At 39.3% G+C, this 15,596-nt stretch overlaps 1 protein-coding gene across 1 annotated transcript in view; it reads right to left on the bottom strand.

The window, feature by feature from the left end:
- Positions 1 to 240: 240 nt before the first annotated feature.
- The window catches only part of LOC129247799 (myb-like protein I), a 92,818-nt gene continuing 77,462 nt past the window's right edge, over positions 241 to 15,596 (bottom strand). Inside the window, exons 2-5 of the mRNA XM_054887149.1 lie at positions 11,437 to 12,176; positions 4,795 to 5,764; positions 624 to 947; positions 241 to 541 (exon numbers count right to left, since the gene is read on the bottom strand). Coding sequence (XP_054743124.1) covers positions 241 to 541; positions 624 to 947; positions 4,795 to 5,764; positions 11,437 to 12,176 — 2,335 coding nt within the window. The remainder of the gene's footprint in view (positions 542 to 623; positions 948 to 4,794; positions 5,765 to 11,436; positions 12,177 to 15,596) is intronic.

Raw genomic sequence — 15,596 nt, forward strand, 5'->3', positions numbered from 1 at the left:
TATATCGCTTTCACTATGTTGTTACAAACGTCCGTTACATGTGCGAGGCTTTAGTATCCCACTGCACCAGTGTGCACGGGTGTAAAAGTTATAGCAAGGAAAAGCAGAGTCACGCAAAGAATGTTGCGAAACAATTCCAGTTGAAGAAATTCTGTAGCTTGTCAGTTTGGCAATCTCTTTTATTTTTTCCACTTTTTATCTATGCACATATTTCTTTTCATCATTTTTTATGCTGACATTTCACTCCCAAATGCTATGATCACACATAGCAAAAAGTTGTGCACAGCTGCCACGATGCGCTTGTGCCTCCCGGTACGGCCGGTCTACGATATGTAAGTCGGTGGGATGTAGCGCGGAGTCTTCGAACTTCACAGAATCGCCAGTGCTGCTGTTGATGTTGATTGTAGGCAAAACGAAAATGGAGCGTAGCAGTTCCGTGATGAAACTTTGTGGTTCCGCTTTATCATCATGTGCGTTTTGCTGTTGCTGTCCAGTTTCGCAAAGTGCGCGCAACACACAGGCGGTACCGTTAAGACCGCGGCTGCAAATCGCATGACAAAAAATTAAAAACAAAAAAAAAAAACATGAAAATGAAATTTTTGTAAAAATTTCTATCCACTCACGTTTGATAGAGTTTCTCAATTTTGCCATACAGTTTTTGCCTTGTACGCAGTTGCTCACGCAAATGTATACGCTCCAGCTTAAGTTCGAAATCATCCAATTTAGTATCGCTACTACGTCGCCTTCGTCGTCGTCGTCCGAAAACTGGATAAATTTTGGCTTTCGGTCGTGTTGTTAGTAGCCGGCGTTGAGCACCACCAAAGTTGCGGCCATCCACTACATCGGCTTTTGGACTGATTGTGGTATCAGTATGTCGGAGGCTCTCACTGGGTGGTGTAAAGGTCATAACAGGTTGGTGCTGAGTTTGCGATGACACCGCTGGAATGCTGAAAATAGTGCAAAAGTGCGCTTTACAATTCCTTTTTCAGTTTCTGTATGCACATGTACATAAATATCTGGTTGTATGTATGAATGTGTGAGCCCAAATAACCACAGAGCGGCTTAAAAAAATTGGGTATATGAAATTAATACCTTAGCTAATTAAGCAACTTTAAGTATTTAGAATATCAACTACGAAGAGCGTTCAATTTAGTCTCGGTATGATCAAGAACAACAACTCGAATTAAATTCAATTCATTTCAAAACTAATAGCAAAATCATGAAAAGCAGTCACTAATTCTTCGAGAATGGTAATTTTTGATAATTTTCTTGTGTTGCAAGGAATTTGAACACAGTGCGGGGCTCAATTTTCTGCAACCTTGTTGCGTCAGCCATTGCGATCTTCCTTAGCCGGGGATTACTAGAAAACTAATTACCACAACTATGCCAAATTTTGTATTAATACGATCAAGTCTTGTACCTGCTTATAAATTATTAAATTATCCACCTCTCTAATGGATTATCCGCATATCGAGAAAACATTGAATGCCTCTCGTATGTGTATTCAGTGGATCTTAAACGAGGTACCAGATCTGAAATTTCCTTCGGATGCCCTTTTCCAATCGATTCCATCATACCAGTGACGACATAAATCAGTGTTAAAAGGAGGTTTTGCAATTCTTGGAGTAGGAGAAGAGAACTGACCAAGAACAAACTACTTTTGATTGGCACCCTTTTGAGGATAGTCACTTGAAGCTTCTACCGTGCTTCTGGTGCCTTGAGTTCTGCAGCTCAGGCTCAAAGTTTTTTCGTGTTATATATAACATATATATATTTGAAAATCAGGCTTGTACAAGAGTTGTTTCGAGAGACGTATTTTTGGCACAGCTAAAAAAGATTTTTCGAGGCTAAATATTTTACACTTACATAACTCCTTGTGTTTGATGAAAAGACATCAAAATTTCTTAAGGCACAGATTTGCATCAAGGATTGCTTAACCGAACAATGTAGGTAATCTATTCGTGCGGTGGTAGCCATTCAGAATAGGAAGTTGAAAAAGTTTTTAAAGATCTTCTTGAAAAGAGGATTGGTGCAATGTATTCTCAGATTTTAGCCATACTTCTACGCTAATAATTATTAAAAACTTGTTGGTAGCCACCGTAGTCGGATGGGCTGGTGCGTGACTATCATTCAGAAGTGCATAGTGTCGAAACCAAAATACCAAATGAAAAAAATGTTGTTTAAACGTGTCCGCTCCTCAGCAGACCATGGTAACCTCCCATTAAAAAAGCTCCTCATAAAAAAACAGTTGCTATTCGGAGGCGGCATAAAACTGTAGGTCTTTCCATTTGTGGAACAACATCAAGACGCATACCACAAATAGGAGGAGAAGCTCGGCAAAACAAGCAAAAAAGGTGTAAGCGCCAATTATATACAGGGTGGGCCATATAGGGTTTGCTTTTTGAAACACCTATTTTTTTGAGAATGGTAACACAAATGACATGTCAAATGTGTTCATAATTTACTTAAAGGTTTGACATTTGCGAAATGGGACGCTATACGCTTGAACAAAATTGGGAAATATTGAAAACCTATTTCCAAAGTGGTGAGTCTTCTTCTTCTTCTGCGGTTACAGTAAATGGCGAGCGTTACCGTGACATGCTCAACGAGTTTTTGTTTCCAAAAATTGAAGAGGATGACATGAACGACGGTGCAACTTGTCACACTGCCAAAGCTACACTCGAAAATTTGGCTACCGTTTTTGAAAACCGAATAATCAGCCGAAATTCCGATATCAATTGGCCGCCTCGGAGCTGTGATTTAAGCCCGTTGGACTATTTTTTGTGGGGAGCCGTTAAGGACAAAACACGAAATCGAAGTTGCCATTCATGAAATTGGAGCCCAAACAATCGAAAATGTGCTTAAAAATTGGGTTGATCGAATGGCCTACTGTAAAGCCAGTCGTGGCAGTCATGTGAACGATATCATTTTTCATTCATAAATGACAATGTTAAATCTTCAAAATAAAAAAAAAAGGTTTGAAAAAATATTGATCATTTTTTTTATAGCCGATTCAAAAAGCAAATTTTACATGGCCCACACTATATATGTATATTACATAAGTGTCTGTCTTCAAAGAACATTCCTTCGGATCTGTGATACGCCACCGCCTTCAAGGCTTTTGGCTGTTATTTTTCAATAAATATAAACTCAAAACAGGCAGCGAGTAGTTATTATAAGGTTGTCAAAAAAAAAACACGTGTTTGATTAATTGTTGTTTGCTTTTAGTCGTTCGTGAGTTATAGCGTCGCAAACATGGAGCAAAATAAAGAGAAAATACGGCATATTTTACAGTACTACTACGATAAAGGCAAAAATGCATCTCATGCTGCCAATAAAATTTGTGCAGTTTATGGACCCGATACAGTTTCCATTTCCACCGCACAACGATGGTTTCAACGTTTTCGTTCTGGTGCAGAGGTCATCGAAGATGCGCCACGGTCCGGAAGGCCTGTCGTCAAAAATTGCGATAAAATCGCTGAATTGATCGAAAGAGACCGGAATAATATCAGCCGTAGCATCGGCCAAGAGCTGGGCATGAGTCATCAAACCGTTATAAACCATTTGAAGAAGCTCGGATTCAAAAAGAAGCTCGATGTATGGGTGCCACACGACTTGACGCAAAACAACATTTTTGCCCGTATGGATGCATGCGAATCGCTTCTGAATCGCAACAAAATCGGCCCGTTTTTGAAGCGGATGGTGACTGGCGATGAAAAGTGGGTCACTTACGACAACGTGAAGCGCAAACGGTCGTGCTCGAAAAGCGGTGAAGCTGCCCAGACGGTGGCCAAGCCTGGATTGACGGCCAGGAAGGTTCTTCTGTGTGTTTGGTGGGATTGGCAGGGAATCATCCACTATGAGCTGCTCCCCTATGGCCAAACGCTCAATTCGGACCTGTACTGCCAACAACTGGACCGCTTGAATGCAGTACTCATGCAGAAGAGGCCATCTTTGATCAACAGAGGCCAAATTGTCTTCCATCAGGACAACGCCAGGCCACACACATCTTTGGGGACGCGCCAGAAGCTCCGGGAGCTCGGATGGGAGGTTCTTTTGCATCCACCGTATAGTCCGGATCTCGCACCAAGTGATTACCACCTATTTCTGTCCATGGCGAACGAGCTTGGTAGTCGGAAGTTGTCCACAAGAGAGTCCTGTGAAAATTGGCTCTCCGAGTTTTTTGACAATAGGGAAGCGAGCTTCTATAAGAGGGCCATTATGAAGTTGGCATCTCGTTGGGAACTCGTCACCGAACAAAACGGCGCTTATTTGACTTAAATCGCATTATTGTAACCAATTTTATGAACAATTGAAAATTCAATAAAAGTACCGCAAGACTTTTTTGACAACCTTATATTTTTGTTCCAAGAAAAGGAGAAAAACTCTCGTCTGATGATTTGATGGTGTTGATGGCGTTATTTACTTTTAACTCATTAAGGACGATTGCTCGATATGAAGGAACATACGTGTATTCCAAGACTTAATCGTGAACTGAGTCAGACTCTATTATGTGACTTGTGTGTAATATCATCACACTGAGCACGAACCCAGAGCCAGGTGTGATCGTGACTATGGTGTTAACGGGCCTCCAAATGCGACTTAATAGATAGGATTTTTTCTACTTTGGTAGTTGAATTGTTTTATTGAGTTAGCCTTAAAGACAACCTACCAAAGCAACCTTCTTCCCCTACTCATAAGCACTAAAATGTACTTTAAAAACAAAAGTTATCAAAATTAAGAAGTTTAATTACTTGCTACTAAGAGCACACATATGCTTAACTTTTTACTCACCGTGCCCTCCCTTCCCGCCAACTATTCACGCCCTTCTGCTTGTTGCGCAACCACCAATTGCCCGTCCCCGCATATTTCGAATGAGTCGAATGAGCCCATTTTTGTTGCTGCTGTGCCCATTTCGCATGTTTCTGCTTTTGCTGCTGATATGGCTGCCAGTTGCTGTCATAATTCTGCCATGATGGCCACTTCTTATGCGGCTGTAGCTGCTGGTTTTCCTGCTGCCACCATCGATTGGCAAATTTCACTGGCTGCTTATCTATTAAATCGTCATGAGCTGAATAGCCAAAGGCTTTTCGGTTGTTACTTTTGCTTTTGCTGCTGCTGTCGCTGACGCCATAGTAACTTGATTCATCATTTTTATCAGCAACGCTGTATTTGTATGCCGGTTTGTAATATGTGTTTTTATTATTGTAGTAGTTGTTGCTGTGCGAGTTAGTGTAATAGTTTGTCGGCCGATAAGCAGTGTCAGCATCAGTGTAGTAGCGAGTGTCAGGCGAGCCTTTTTGATATCCATTAGCGCCAGTAGTGGTGGGTGAGACGAATGGATTGCGCTGATATGTTTGCGGAAAGTAAGCAGCTTCCATGGTATTTAGAGGTGTTAGGACCGGTGACGGCAGTGGTTGAGGCAATGCTGTCACCACCTGTGATTGCAGCCTATTTTCATAGCTGCCCGCGGCATACGTATCCACATTTGCATTGTCAACATATTTGATGCCCGCAGCATTCCAACCATACTTACCGTCGCTGCCATTGGCAATCACGGTGCTGTCGTTACGTCGCATTGCTGTGGACGTCGCCCCTGTTGGTTTGGCTTCACTTGTTGAGTAGATGCCTTCGGTAACTTTGTCATGTAAATTTTCGATTAACTCACTGGGCGGTTTACTCGGTAGCTCCCAGGCAACCGCACAAGTGATGCCCAAAATAAGATAATTCGTGTAGTCCACCATGCCGATGATGAGATCGAATACTGGAATGATAAGAGTTCGAAAGGAGATGTAAGTATCTATGTATACGCGTGTAACAAAAAATCTCTAATAGGAATCGAAACAATTAAGTATTTAATTGTATCAATTATTGGCGGCATTCTGTTTCAGCCAGCTTTAGGATATTTTAGGAATTAAACACTTTGAAATGTGTCTAGTGCCAAATTTTGGTGGATCTTCAAGGTGTATGAATATATGACTCATGCTATAATTTCATGGGATTCGACATTGACTCCGATAGTCAAAAAAACTTGCAGTCCATTGCATTAATTGCGTTCATATGTTAGTCTGCAATGCCTTGTAATTTGCGTTTTCGGAATGCCTGACAAATATTGCCTTGATTTCGACGTAATTTTACCGCCACCTGATAGCTGCCAGGGCAATTTCATTTTTACCAAGTCCAGATTCGGTAACCTCTTATTAGCTATTATACATTCATTAACTCATTGTGAGTATTATGGAAAGGCACTAACAGTTTTTGGCACTAATAATCTGTTTGAATGAATAACGAATGGGTCTGGCGGTGAACGAGGACAAAACGAAGTACCTCCTGTGTACAGTCGGCACCTACGCTAAAGCTAACACTTTTTAAGACTCTCATCGTGCCCGTATGGGGCATAAGATTGGACGATGACAATATTCGACAAGGCGCCTCTTGGAGTGTTTGAGAAAAAGATTCTGCGCAAGATTTTTGCACCTTTGCCGGTGGTGACGGCGAGTATCGTAGGCGATGGAACGATGAGCTGTATTCGCTTTACGATGTCGTAGACCTAGCGCATGTCTAAAGCGAATAAAGATCTACCGACTTTGTTGGCTGGGTCATGCCGTCCGATTGGATACAAACGCTCCAGCTCTGAAAGTATTCGATGCGGTACCAGCTGGAGGTAGCAGAGGAAGAGGAAATCCTCTTTTGCGTTGGAATGATCAGGTGGGGAAGGACTTCCCTTCACTTGGAGTGTCCAACTGACGTCAGTTAGCACAAGAAAGAAACGACTGGCGCGTTTTTTTTAAATTCGGTCAAAATCGCTTAAGCGGCTATTGCGCCAGAAAAAGAATCTTCTGCTGATTGCACCGTGCGACTAAAATTCTCACCCAAAATGAAATCGATGTGTCATATATGTGGACCTAGAGCTCATTGTAGTAAATTTGTATTTTTAGTCTTTCACTTTAAAGTTTTACAAAAGATTCAGGGCTAAAAGAATTGTTATATTATGTTTTTTATGTTTTTTATCCTAATTATGAAAAATTTTCAAGTAAGGATGCAAATATCGAGTAACGTTTCTCACATATTTTTAAAAAGGTATTTTTTCTTTAATTTGTGCCCACACTTTTATTTTATAATAGTGGCTCTACTGGAAGCGTCTTCGCTGCCATGGCAACTAAGGGGTCTTTCAAAAGACGCGCCTAGATCAAAACAAAAAATGTAAAAATTTAGGATGGGATTAAGTTTCCGCCTTCGTAAAAGAGGTGTCGCTGCTGATATTATTTTCGTGTTCGCTCTAGTATTATACTGGTGATTTGAAGGTGTCGATTGTAGTAGTTGACATTCGTTTGAAGCGTAAAGATCCTTTTTTATCTGACGTCAAAAATGTTTACGTTGGTCCCCACTTGCGGAAAGCATGCTTCATTATTACCTTTTAAAGGAAACTGCAGCTGTAACGCTCCATCAAGCTTGTAAAGAGTGGTTTCGACGCTTCCAAAGTGGCAACTTCGACGTGAGTGAGAAAAATTGCCCAGCGGGCAGCGAAAAAATTCGAAGATACTCAACTACAACAATTATTTGATGAAGACGCATGTCGAACCCCTAATAATATGCCTAAAGAGTTGGATGTTGACAGATCAACCGTCGGTAAACGTTTGCCCTCGATGGGAATGGTCCAGAAAGCAGGTAATTGGGTGCCACATCAATTGAAGGAGAACAATATCGAGACCCGTTTGGTGACGGTGAAAAAAAATATTTTCTGCATCGCATCGTCACTGGCGATGAAAAATGTATCTATTATGATAACCCTAAGCGTCGAAAATGTTGGAGCTTGCCAGGTGAACCAGGTTCATCGAAAGCGGAAAAAAATATTCATGCTTCAAAGTTTCTGTTCTGCATCTGGTGGGATCAGAAGATTGTCACCTATTATGAACTCCTTAAACCATCTGAAACCATCACTGGCGATCGTTACTGAGTGACTTTGGATCGAGCTTTCAAAGAAAAACGGCCGGAATGGGGCGGTAGACATGACAAACTGATTTTGCTGCATGACAACGCCAGGTTAAACGAGTTACATACACAAACTCAAATGTACACACTTACATATATAAAAAATGACACGTTTGATGAATTCATAGAAAAATTAATTGGTACAAAACAAAATTCAAATAAACAAAAAAATTTTTAACAGCAAACTCATTTCCGCTTAAGTTCAGGAAACAAAATTATTTATTTATCTATTCCAGGAATTGCAACCGTTTAATTTTAATATAAAACAATTGAGAAATAATGTCAACATTATGCATAAGTAAACAAATATTGTTAAATATATTTTAAGCCAAATTAACATAAATGGACAAGTTTAATGTTAATCAAAGAAATGAAAAAAAGTCAGTTGTTAAAGATCCACGGTTGAAACTTAACGGCATTTCGGGTGATTAACTATTTTTTAAAAACACTCCTAACACCACTAGTTATTAGATTCACGTTGCTAAGTAGGCCCAGAAATATTTAGAGGGGCTGAATTGTGACATCTTGCCCCACCCGCCGTATTCCCTAAACATTGCACCTTCGGATTACCACCTGTTTCGATCAATGCAGTCAGCCTTTATTGGAGAGCGGTTCCCTTCTTACGAGAGCATCGCAAACAGACTCAAGGAATGGATCAACTCAAAAGAACTCGAATTTTTCGACAGAGGAATCTGTATGCTACTTGAAACGTGGAGTAAAGTTGTAGCTTTCAATTATGTATGTGCCATTGGAATCACATAATAATATGTATTATTTAATTGTTTAAATAATGCGTGCCTTTGGCTAAGAAAGGGCGGAAACTTATTCCCATACCCATAGAATTTTGCAGATTTCACTTTATTTATTGAAAATGTGGCTATTTACAATTATACGTGAAAACTGATATAATTTTTTTTTAATTTTTCCTCAACCTGAGTGTACATCCCACGAAAACTGAACTCTTACTCGTCGCTAGCTTCAAGTTTTTCAAACTGAATGGTATCAGCCTGGCACTACATTCAAATATTGTGCTGTTATTCTTGACACCAAATTTACATGGAGATTTATGGCAATAGTGAGGCCATTTCTTCCATATGCGTTACCCGTTTGGTGGCCTGCACTGCCTTAAAGCTACAACCAAACAAAACTCGGGAGAACACGAAGATCAGCTTGTATTGTAGTAACGGGTGCATTTTGCTCGATTCCAAGCGATGCACTCAACTTACTCTCGAAGTCATTTCCAATACCATGTTCATATTAAATATGCACCTGTAACTAGGCTCAATGGGGTGCTGGACCACTATAGCGTATGGTCACAGCGAAGTATTTGTGAAAGGATTATTATTTGCTTCATCATCATAGACTATCTACAACCGAGCTATCCCTTCCTTGAAGAATTATCTGTGGTATTACCGTCTAAAGCAGATTGGATAAAGAGTCATCTATTCTTCAGAGATTTTGATGCAGAAATCTGCACCGTTTGATCCAAGATGGACTGCGGGGTTGGATCAGGACTCTATTCTGAATCCCTACAACTGTCCAGGTTAATATGCGTTCTAGACAAAGCGAGCGTATTCCAGGCGAAACTCGGCTGCTATACAATCGGTAAAGCTGGTATGAGCTTCTTTTTTATCTCTTTAGCACGCAAAACGATGCTAATATCTCAACTCTTCTATCCCGCTCGCCCTGTCGTTGAACTAGTAAATATTACCACAGAGGTAAATATGTAGCAGTTTTGGGCCATTTTAAGAGCTTTCTAGACTTCTCGAAATACGTGATTAGTCGGCGAAATACCTAAAACTAAATTATCATACCTATATTGCAGTCATCATAAAACTCTCAGTGATACGGTGAGGTGGGAACACTTTGAGTTCTCCAAAATTATTCCGAAAATTGTGAACAGAAAAAGTTTCTTAAAAGTTGTCAAAGTATCAGTTATAGAGCTGGATTTTCTGTTGTTCTTTTTTAATTTTGTTTTCGCGGTTTTGCTCTGGGCAGCCCTGGAATAAAGTTCATCCTAAACCAATTCTACTCATCTTTAAGAAGAATTATTTCCTGCTTTGAGTATGAACCCCCACGTAAGTATCAACACGTAATACTTTTTTTGGGTATAAAACTCTCTTTGAATTCGCATTTAGGCTTGCTGATTTTCTGTAAGAAGCATTTACTTGAGTTAAAATAAAAAGTTCAGCTCATTCTCACGTGCTTCTCTTGAGCTCCGCTTTGCGTCGCCAATAAAATTCTGATAATGCTTGATGTGAAATCAGGACTGATAGATCCGATCTGCATAAGCTCTTCAGCTTAGATATGTTTGGACTAGCGGTGTCTTGGCGAAACGTACCATTCTTCCTATTCCCCAATTTCGGGCGTTTATCCGGTCAATAGTATATTAAAGAATTGAGAAGTTGGTCCGTTGAGAACAGCCAATGAATGGTACATGATTTCTGAATGGTTGGATTGTTTTTTTTTCAATTCCAATCCACCAGACATACGAAAAAATCTGCTCGGCCAATAATCCGAGGTTTGTAATCGTTTGGGCAAGTTGATCTATTTGACTCCGATCTTTTGCACCTGTTGTTTTTAGATGGGACCTATTTTTTATCGCCAGTTACCATCCGCTTCAGAAATCGGTCGATTTTGTTACGTCTCAGCAAGGAATTGCAAGTTTCTTTTGCATCAAGTCGTGCTGCTTTTGAGTTTCTTATTGAAAACGGGTTTTGAAAGTAGTTCTAAGCGATTTGCTGACTAATCTTCAGTTCCTGGCCAATGGAATAAGTGCAATACGTCTTGATTATGTTTCTCAAAATAGAGGGACCTACAGTTTTATGCCGTCTCCGAACGACTAGTAAAAGAACACTCGGAAATTTGGCGAATTACGAAGAAAGCAACAACTCAAAATAGTCTACTTGAAATTATATAACCGGTTTGAGTTGAAAGCGCATATCTATATACCTTATTAATAGTCTAAATTAGACCAGCTAAACGTCAAAAACCGAGGAACATCTATATAAAATGATAACAGTAGAATAACATAGCTGATCTTCCTTTTCTAGTTTTCTTTTTGCAGCTTGGATCCGATAAAAGAATACAATAAAATATCAGAAGAAATGTGGAAGAAGTCAACTGAAGGAAGCTAGGCGAGAGCTTATTGCTTCATCTGGTTACAGTAGCCCTGGAAGCAAAACCATCTTTGTGAATACTAGTAACCTTAACAGGTATGGTATGGGATGTTGTATATGTATTGGTATATCAGAGATTCCTTCGACCAGCAATCGCTTACAAAAAATCTATTTATGGGGTTACTTTTCATGTCTTTAATTTTAAAAGTGAAAGAGCTCCTTTTTCAGCTGCTTTCTTCGCACTAAATTTTCATGAAATGAAATTATTTACGTTGAATTTCAGTAGAATGTTTTTTGTTGTTGGTTTATATACATATGTACGTACCCAACTGGAAAGAGCTGCCTTCGGGAAAAACCAAATAACGCTTTTGGCGGTGATGCACCAATTCTGTATTTTCATGATGTTGTTGCGATCGTCCTTGTTGTTGTTGTTGTTGTTGTTGGGGCTGCTGTTGTTGCCAACCAATTTCGTATTCCATTCCAACGCTTTCAAGGGGCTTTATTGCCGTAGAGCTACTAAACGATGCAGCGGACAACGAGGCTGCATCGGAGTTATCCTTTATTGATAGAGAAGCTGCTGGTCGCTCCGGTGCTGTTACCGCTATTGCTGCTGTGGGGCGCTCGTTAAATTCATTGCGTTGATTGCTCATATTAATTTCATCATCAAAGCGTTTTTGATGAGGCACAGGAGGAGTGGCTAGCAAATTATTGTTATGGCTATTAACAGTAGCGGCGTTGCTACCAGAATCCTCATCAGCAGTATTAATTTCATAAAGTCGTCGTACATAACTGCTGTTGTTGTTGTTAATTTGATTGCTGTCCGTGTTCGTGTTAATCGTTGCAGCAAATTCGTTCGTCAACAGCATAATTTCAACGCTGCTGACCAAGTGGGTGTCACTAGTGTCGTTGCTATTGTTTTCCAAATTCCCATTGCTGTTATTGTTGTTGTCTTTGTTTTTCATCAACATTGAAAATGCTCTGCCAAGCATCAACACCATTATCAACGTCCCGATGACAGCAACAAATGCAATAATCGGATGTTGCCGCCAGCGGCTCTTCCCATACCTGTGCGGGTTGGCGGAGTGTGTTGTGCGGCTTGTGAAAGTCATTGCCGCTAGACTTGTTGTTGTGATTTTTATTTTGTTTTTAATTAAGTGCAACTGTGGTTTGACACTTTTTGCGTTGCGTCACTGCTTCAATTGCAATTTTTCAATTTGATTTTTTAACTCAGTTTTCGTTTTTGATGAGTTTTTTGTTTTTGTTTTTATAACGATTGTTCTTGTTTGTTTGGCGTGTACTTTGTAGAGTTTTTGTTGGTTTGTAGAAATGCAATTTCTACACGTCAATCAACGAAAAGCATCGTAACTTTTCAACACTTGCGAAAAAATATGAAATATTAAAATATTTGAATTCAACATAATAATTTTTGGAAAATTTAATTAGACAAATTGCGATGAAGTACATACGAGGGCGGGCCAAAAAATTCGCGATTTGAAGGGGAAAAGGCGTGAAATTAAAACCGAAATAATTTTAACTTTTCGATATATGTAAATATTTGTGCCTTACAAATTTTTCATTTTGGAAAACGATTATGCCTGGTGTACGAGGGTTACTACTTAAGTTTTGAGATAGATAAGTAAAAAAATATTTATAACAGAGAAAGGTATTTAAAATTTTATAAATATTTGTGCCTTACAAATTTTTCATTTTGGAAAACGATTATGCCTGGTGTACGAGGGTTACTACTTAAGTTTTGAGATAGATAAGTAAAAAAATATTTATAACAAAGAAAGGTATTTAAAATTTTATAAATATTTGTGCCTTACAAATTTTTCATTTTGGAAAACGATTATGCCTGCTGTACGAGGGTTACTACTTAAGTTTTGAGATAGATAAGTAAAAAAATATTTATAACAGAGAAAGGTATTTAAAATTTTGTTTTACATTTTTTTATGTGAATGTTCTTCCAGAATTTCAAGTTCTGCCATAATTGACGCAGATATAAATATTTGATCAACCTACGCGAGTGAGTAAGAAAACTGCTTTCCCTACACATCAATTCTCCCTAATGCTCATAGCTTCGTGTGTATGCGATGTACTCTAAACATAAGCTTGGGCAAAGCTTTTTTGTTCACTCGTTTTAACAAGTCTGAGCCTTTCGTCTGCGGTGACTAGAAATTAAATTGCCTTTCTAAAATTTTTGGGCTTAACTCCAACTCTGTAATTCCTTTCTTTAATGAGCTTTCCTTAAAGGGTTAAAAATGCCCATTTGGGCATGAAATAAATGTGCAACAAAAAAAAATCATAGCTGAATTCTGCTGCACAAATCTGGGAACAGAAATTTTGTTTAGAGTAGTTTTTTACATACAGGTGAACAAAAAATAACTGTATACAAACTTCTCTGTGCAATTAGATGAATATACATTTTTTTTTAGCGAATGCTCTTATTTCGTGATTGTTGTGTGTGTTCTGTAGTATAAAAAAAAGTATTCGTTTCTGTTCCAGCTCTTTTTAAATACTTTGTGTAACGATTTCAAGTAGTCGCTCAGCTATTATAGCCCTGCATCAGCTAGGAGTACGCAACTGCGAGATAGCACGGAAGCTTGGAAGTGCACGTTCATTGGTTTCTCCTGCAATCAAACGATTTAAGGAGCTTGGTAATGAAGGTGACCGTCCTGTAAGAGTAGGAAATCGAACTGTTAACACTTCCAACAACCGAAAAATCATTGCTTGTGAGACAGGCATCAATCGTGAATCAGTTCTCCTTATAGCAAAAAACGAACTTGGACTTAAGCCTTATAAATTTAAAAATATGTCAACTGCGGCCACACGGATGCAAGCAAGAAAGTAAGACTCGGAAGATGTCGCTCGCTCCAACGGCGGCTCGCAGGTACGGGCTGGGAAAAAATCGTCTTTACGGATGAGAAGCTGTTTACCATTGAACAAGCTCACAATCATCAAAGCGACAGAAATTGGTCTACAGAAGTCCCTGGACCTTCCTCCATTATTGAACATCGTCAAAATCCGCGATCTGTCATGGTATGGGGTGGACTTTGCGCCAGTGGCAAGACTCCTCTGATTTTCATAGATCAAGGAGTCAAAATCAATAAATAAGTTTACCGTCAAGACATATTTGAAGTAGTTGTTCTTCCCTGGTCCCAGCAGCACTTTAGTGACGATGAGTGGACGTTCCAGCAGGATTCGGCACCAGCCCATAGAGCAAAAACAACCCAAGAGTGGTGCAAAGCCAATGTCCTCTCTTTCATTACTTCCCAAGAATGGCCGCCCTACTCATCGGATCTGAATCCGATAGATTACGGAATATGGTCGATTTTGGAAGCAATGGCCTGTGTGAAACGTCACGAAACTTTGGAGTCCCTGAAGCACGCGTTGCGTCGAGAGTGGGATCGCATAGCGGTAGACGAACTACGACCTATAGTCCAAAATTTTTTGAAACGTTTGAGCTTGTGTAGGGTAGAAGGGGGAGGCTTCGACATGAGGGAGGCTTCGACATTTTCAAATTTGGCTCGCATTATAACTGCTATTTCTTTCATTTCAAGAATGAACAACGGCGAAGTCGAATTCGACGCTTGCATATGAATTGATCAGTGATTGCTTGAACGCGGTGGTGAATAGATCAATTTTTTTTATTTTTGGTAAGTGTACATGTAAAATAGTACGTGCAAGTATTAGTGTGTAAAAAGTGCAAATTACGACGCATAGGTTTCGTTTTTTGCCAAACAATATTATATTAGAAGTGTGATTTGGTGTTTTTGATAATGTTTTAAGAAACATAAGCAAATAGAGTTTTACGCGGAAACTTGAAACAAGTGCACGAGGGAGGATTCGACAACATTTTTTGGGAGGTTTCGACAAATTTTCAAAGCCTCCCTTCTGTCCTATTTTACTCAGTAAATAATATTTTGCAGCTACCAAGATGCCGAATGTATATAAAAGGAAGTGTCCTGACAGAGTGATCGACGAGGATAATATGGAAAAAGCCCTGGAGGATGTTAAGAAAAAGAAAGAAACCCCTTCAAGTGCTGCTCGCAAATATGGAATAAAGCGGACAACTCTTATATCCCGATTATTAAAGCAGAAAACAAATATGGGAGTTTTAAAAGATTTTCAATCCAAATTTTCGTCGAACCAAGTTCTTACGGCATCGCAAGAAAGAGATTTAGCAGCTTATTTTAAAAAATGTTCAAATGTTCATCACGGACTAACTTACGACTTAGCTAGACGATTCGTTTACGAATTCGTGTCTAGATACAAAATAAAACATCCAGCAAACTGGGACAAAGAAAAGAGAGCTGGGGTAGATTGGCTGAAGTGTTTCATGCATAGAAATAATGATATAAGTCTACGAAAATCTGAAAACACTAGCATATTGCGCATGGATGTATCAGTTTTTGGACCTTTCAAAAAATATTGTAAACAATCCTTTAATGATTTTATGGTAAATAATCCTGGAAAGAAAATATA

This window comes from Anastrepha obliqua, chromosome 1, assembly GCF_027943255.1.
Source record: "Anastrepha obliqua isolate idAnaObli1 chromosome 1, idAnaObli1_1.0, whole genome shotgun sequence".
Taxonomy (NCBI): Eukaryota; Metazoa; Arthropoda; class Insecta; order Diptera; family Tephritidae; genus Anastrepha; species Anastrepha obliqua.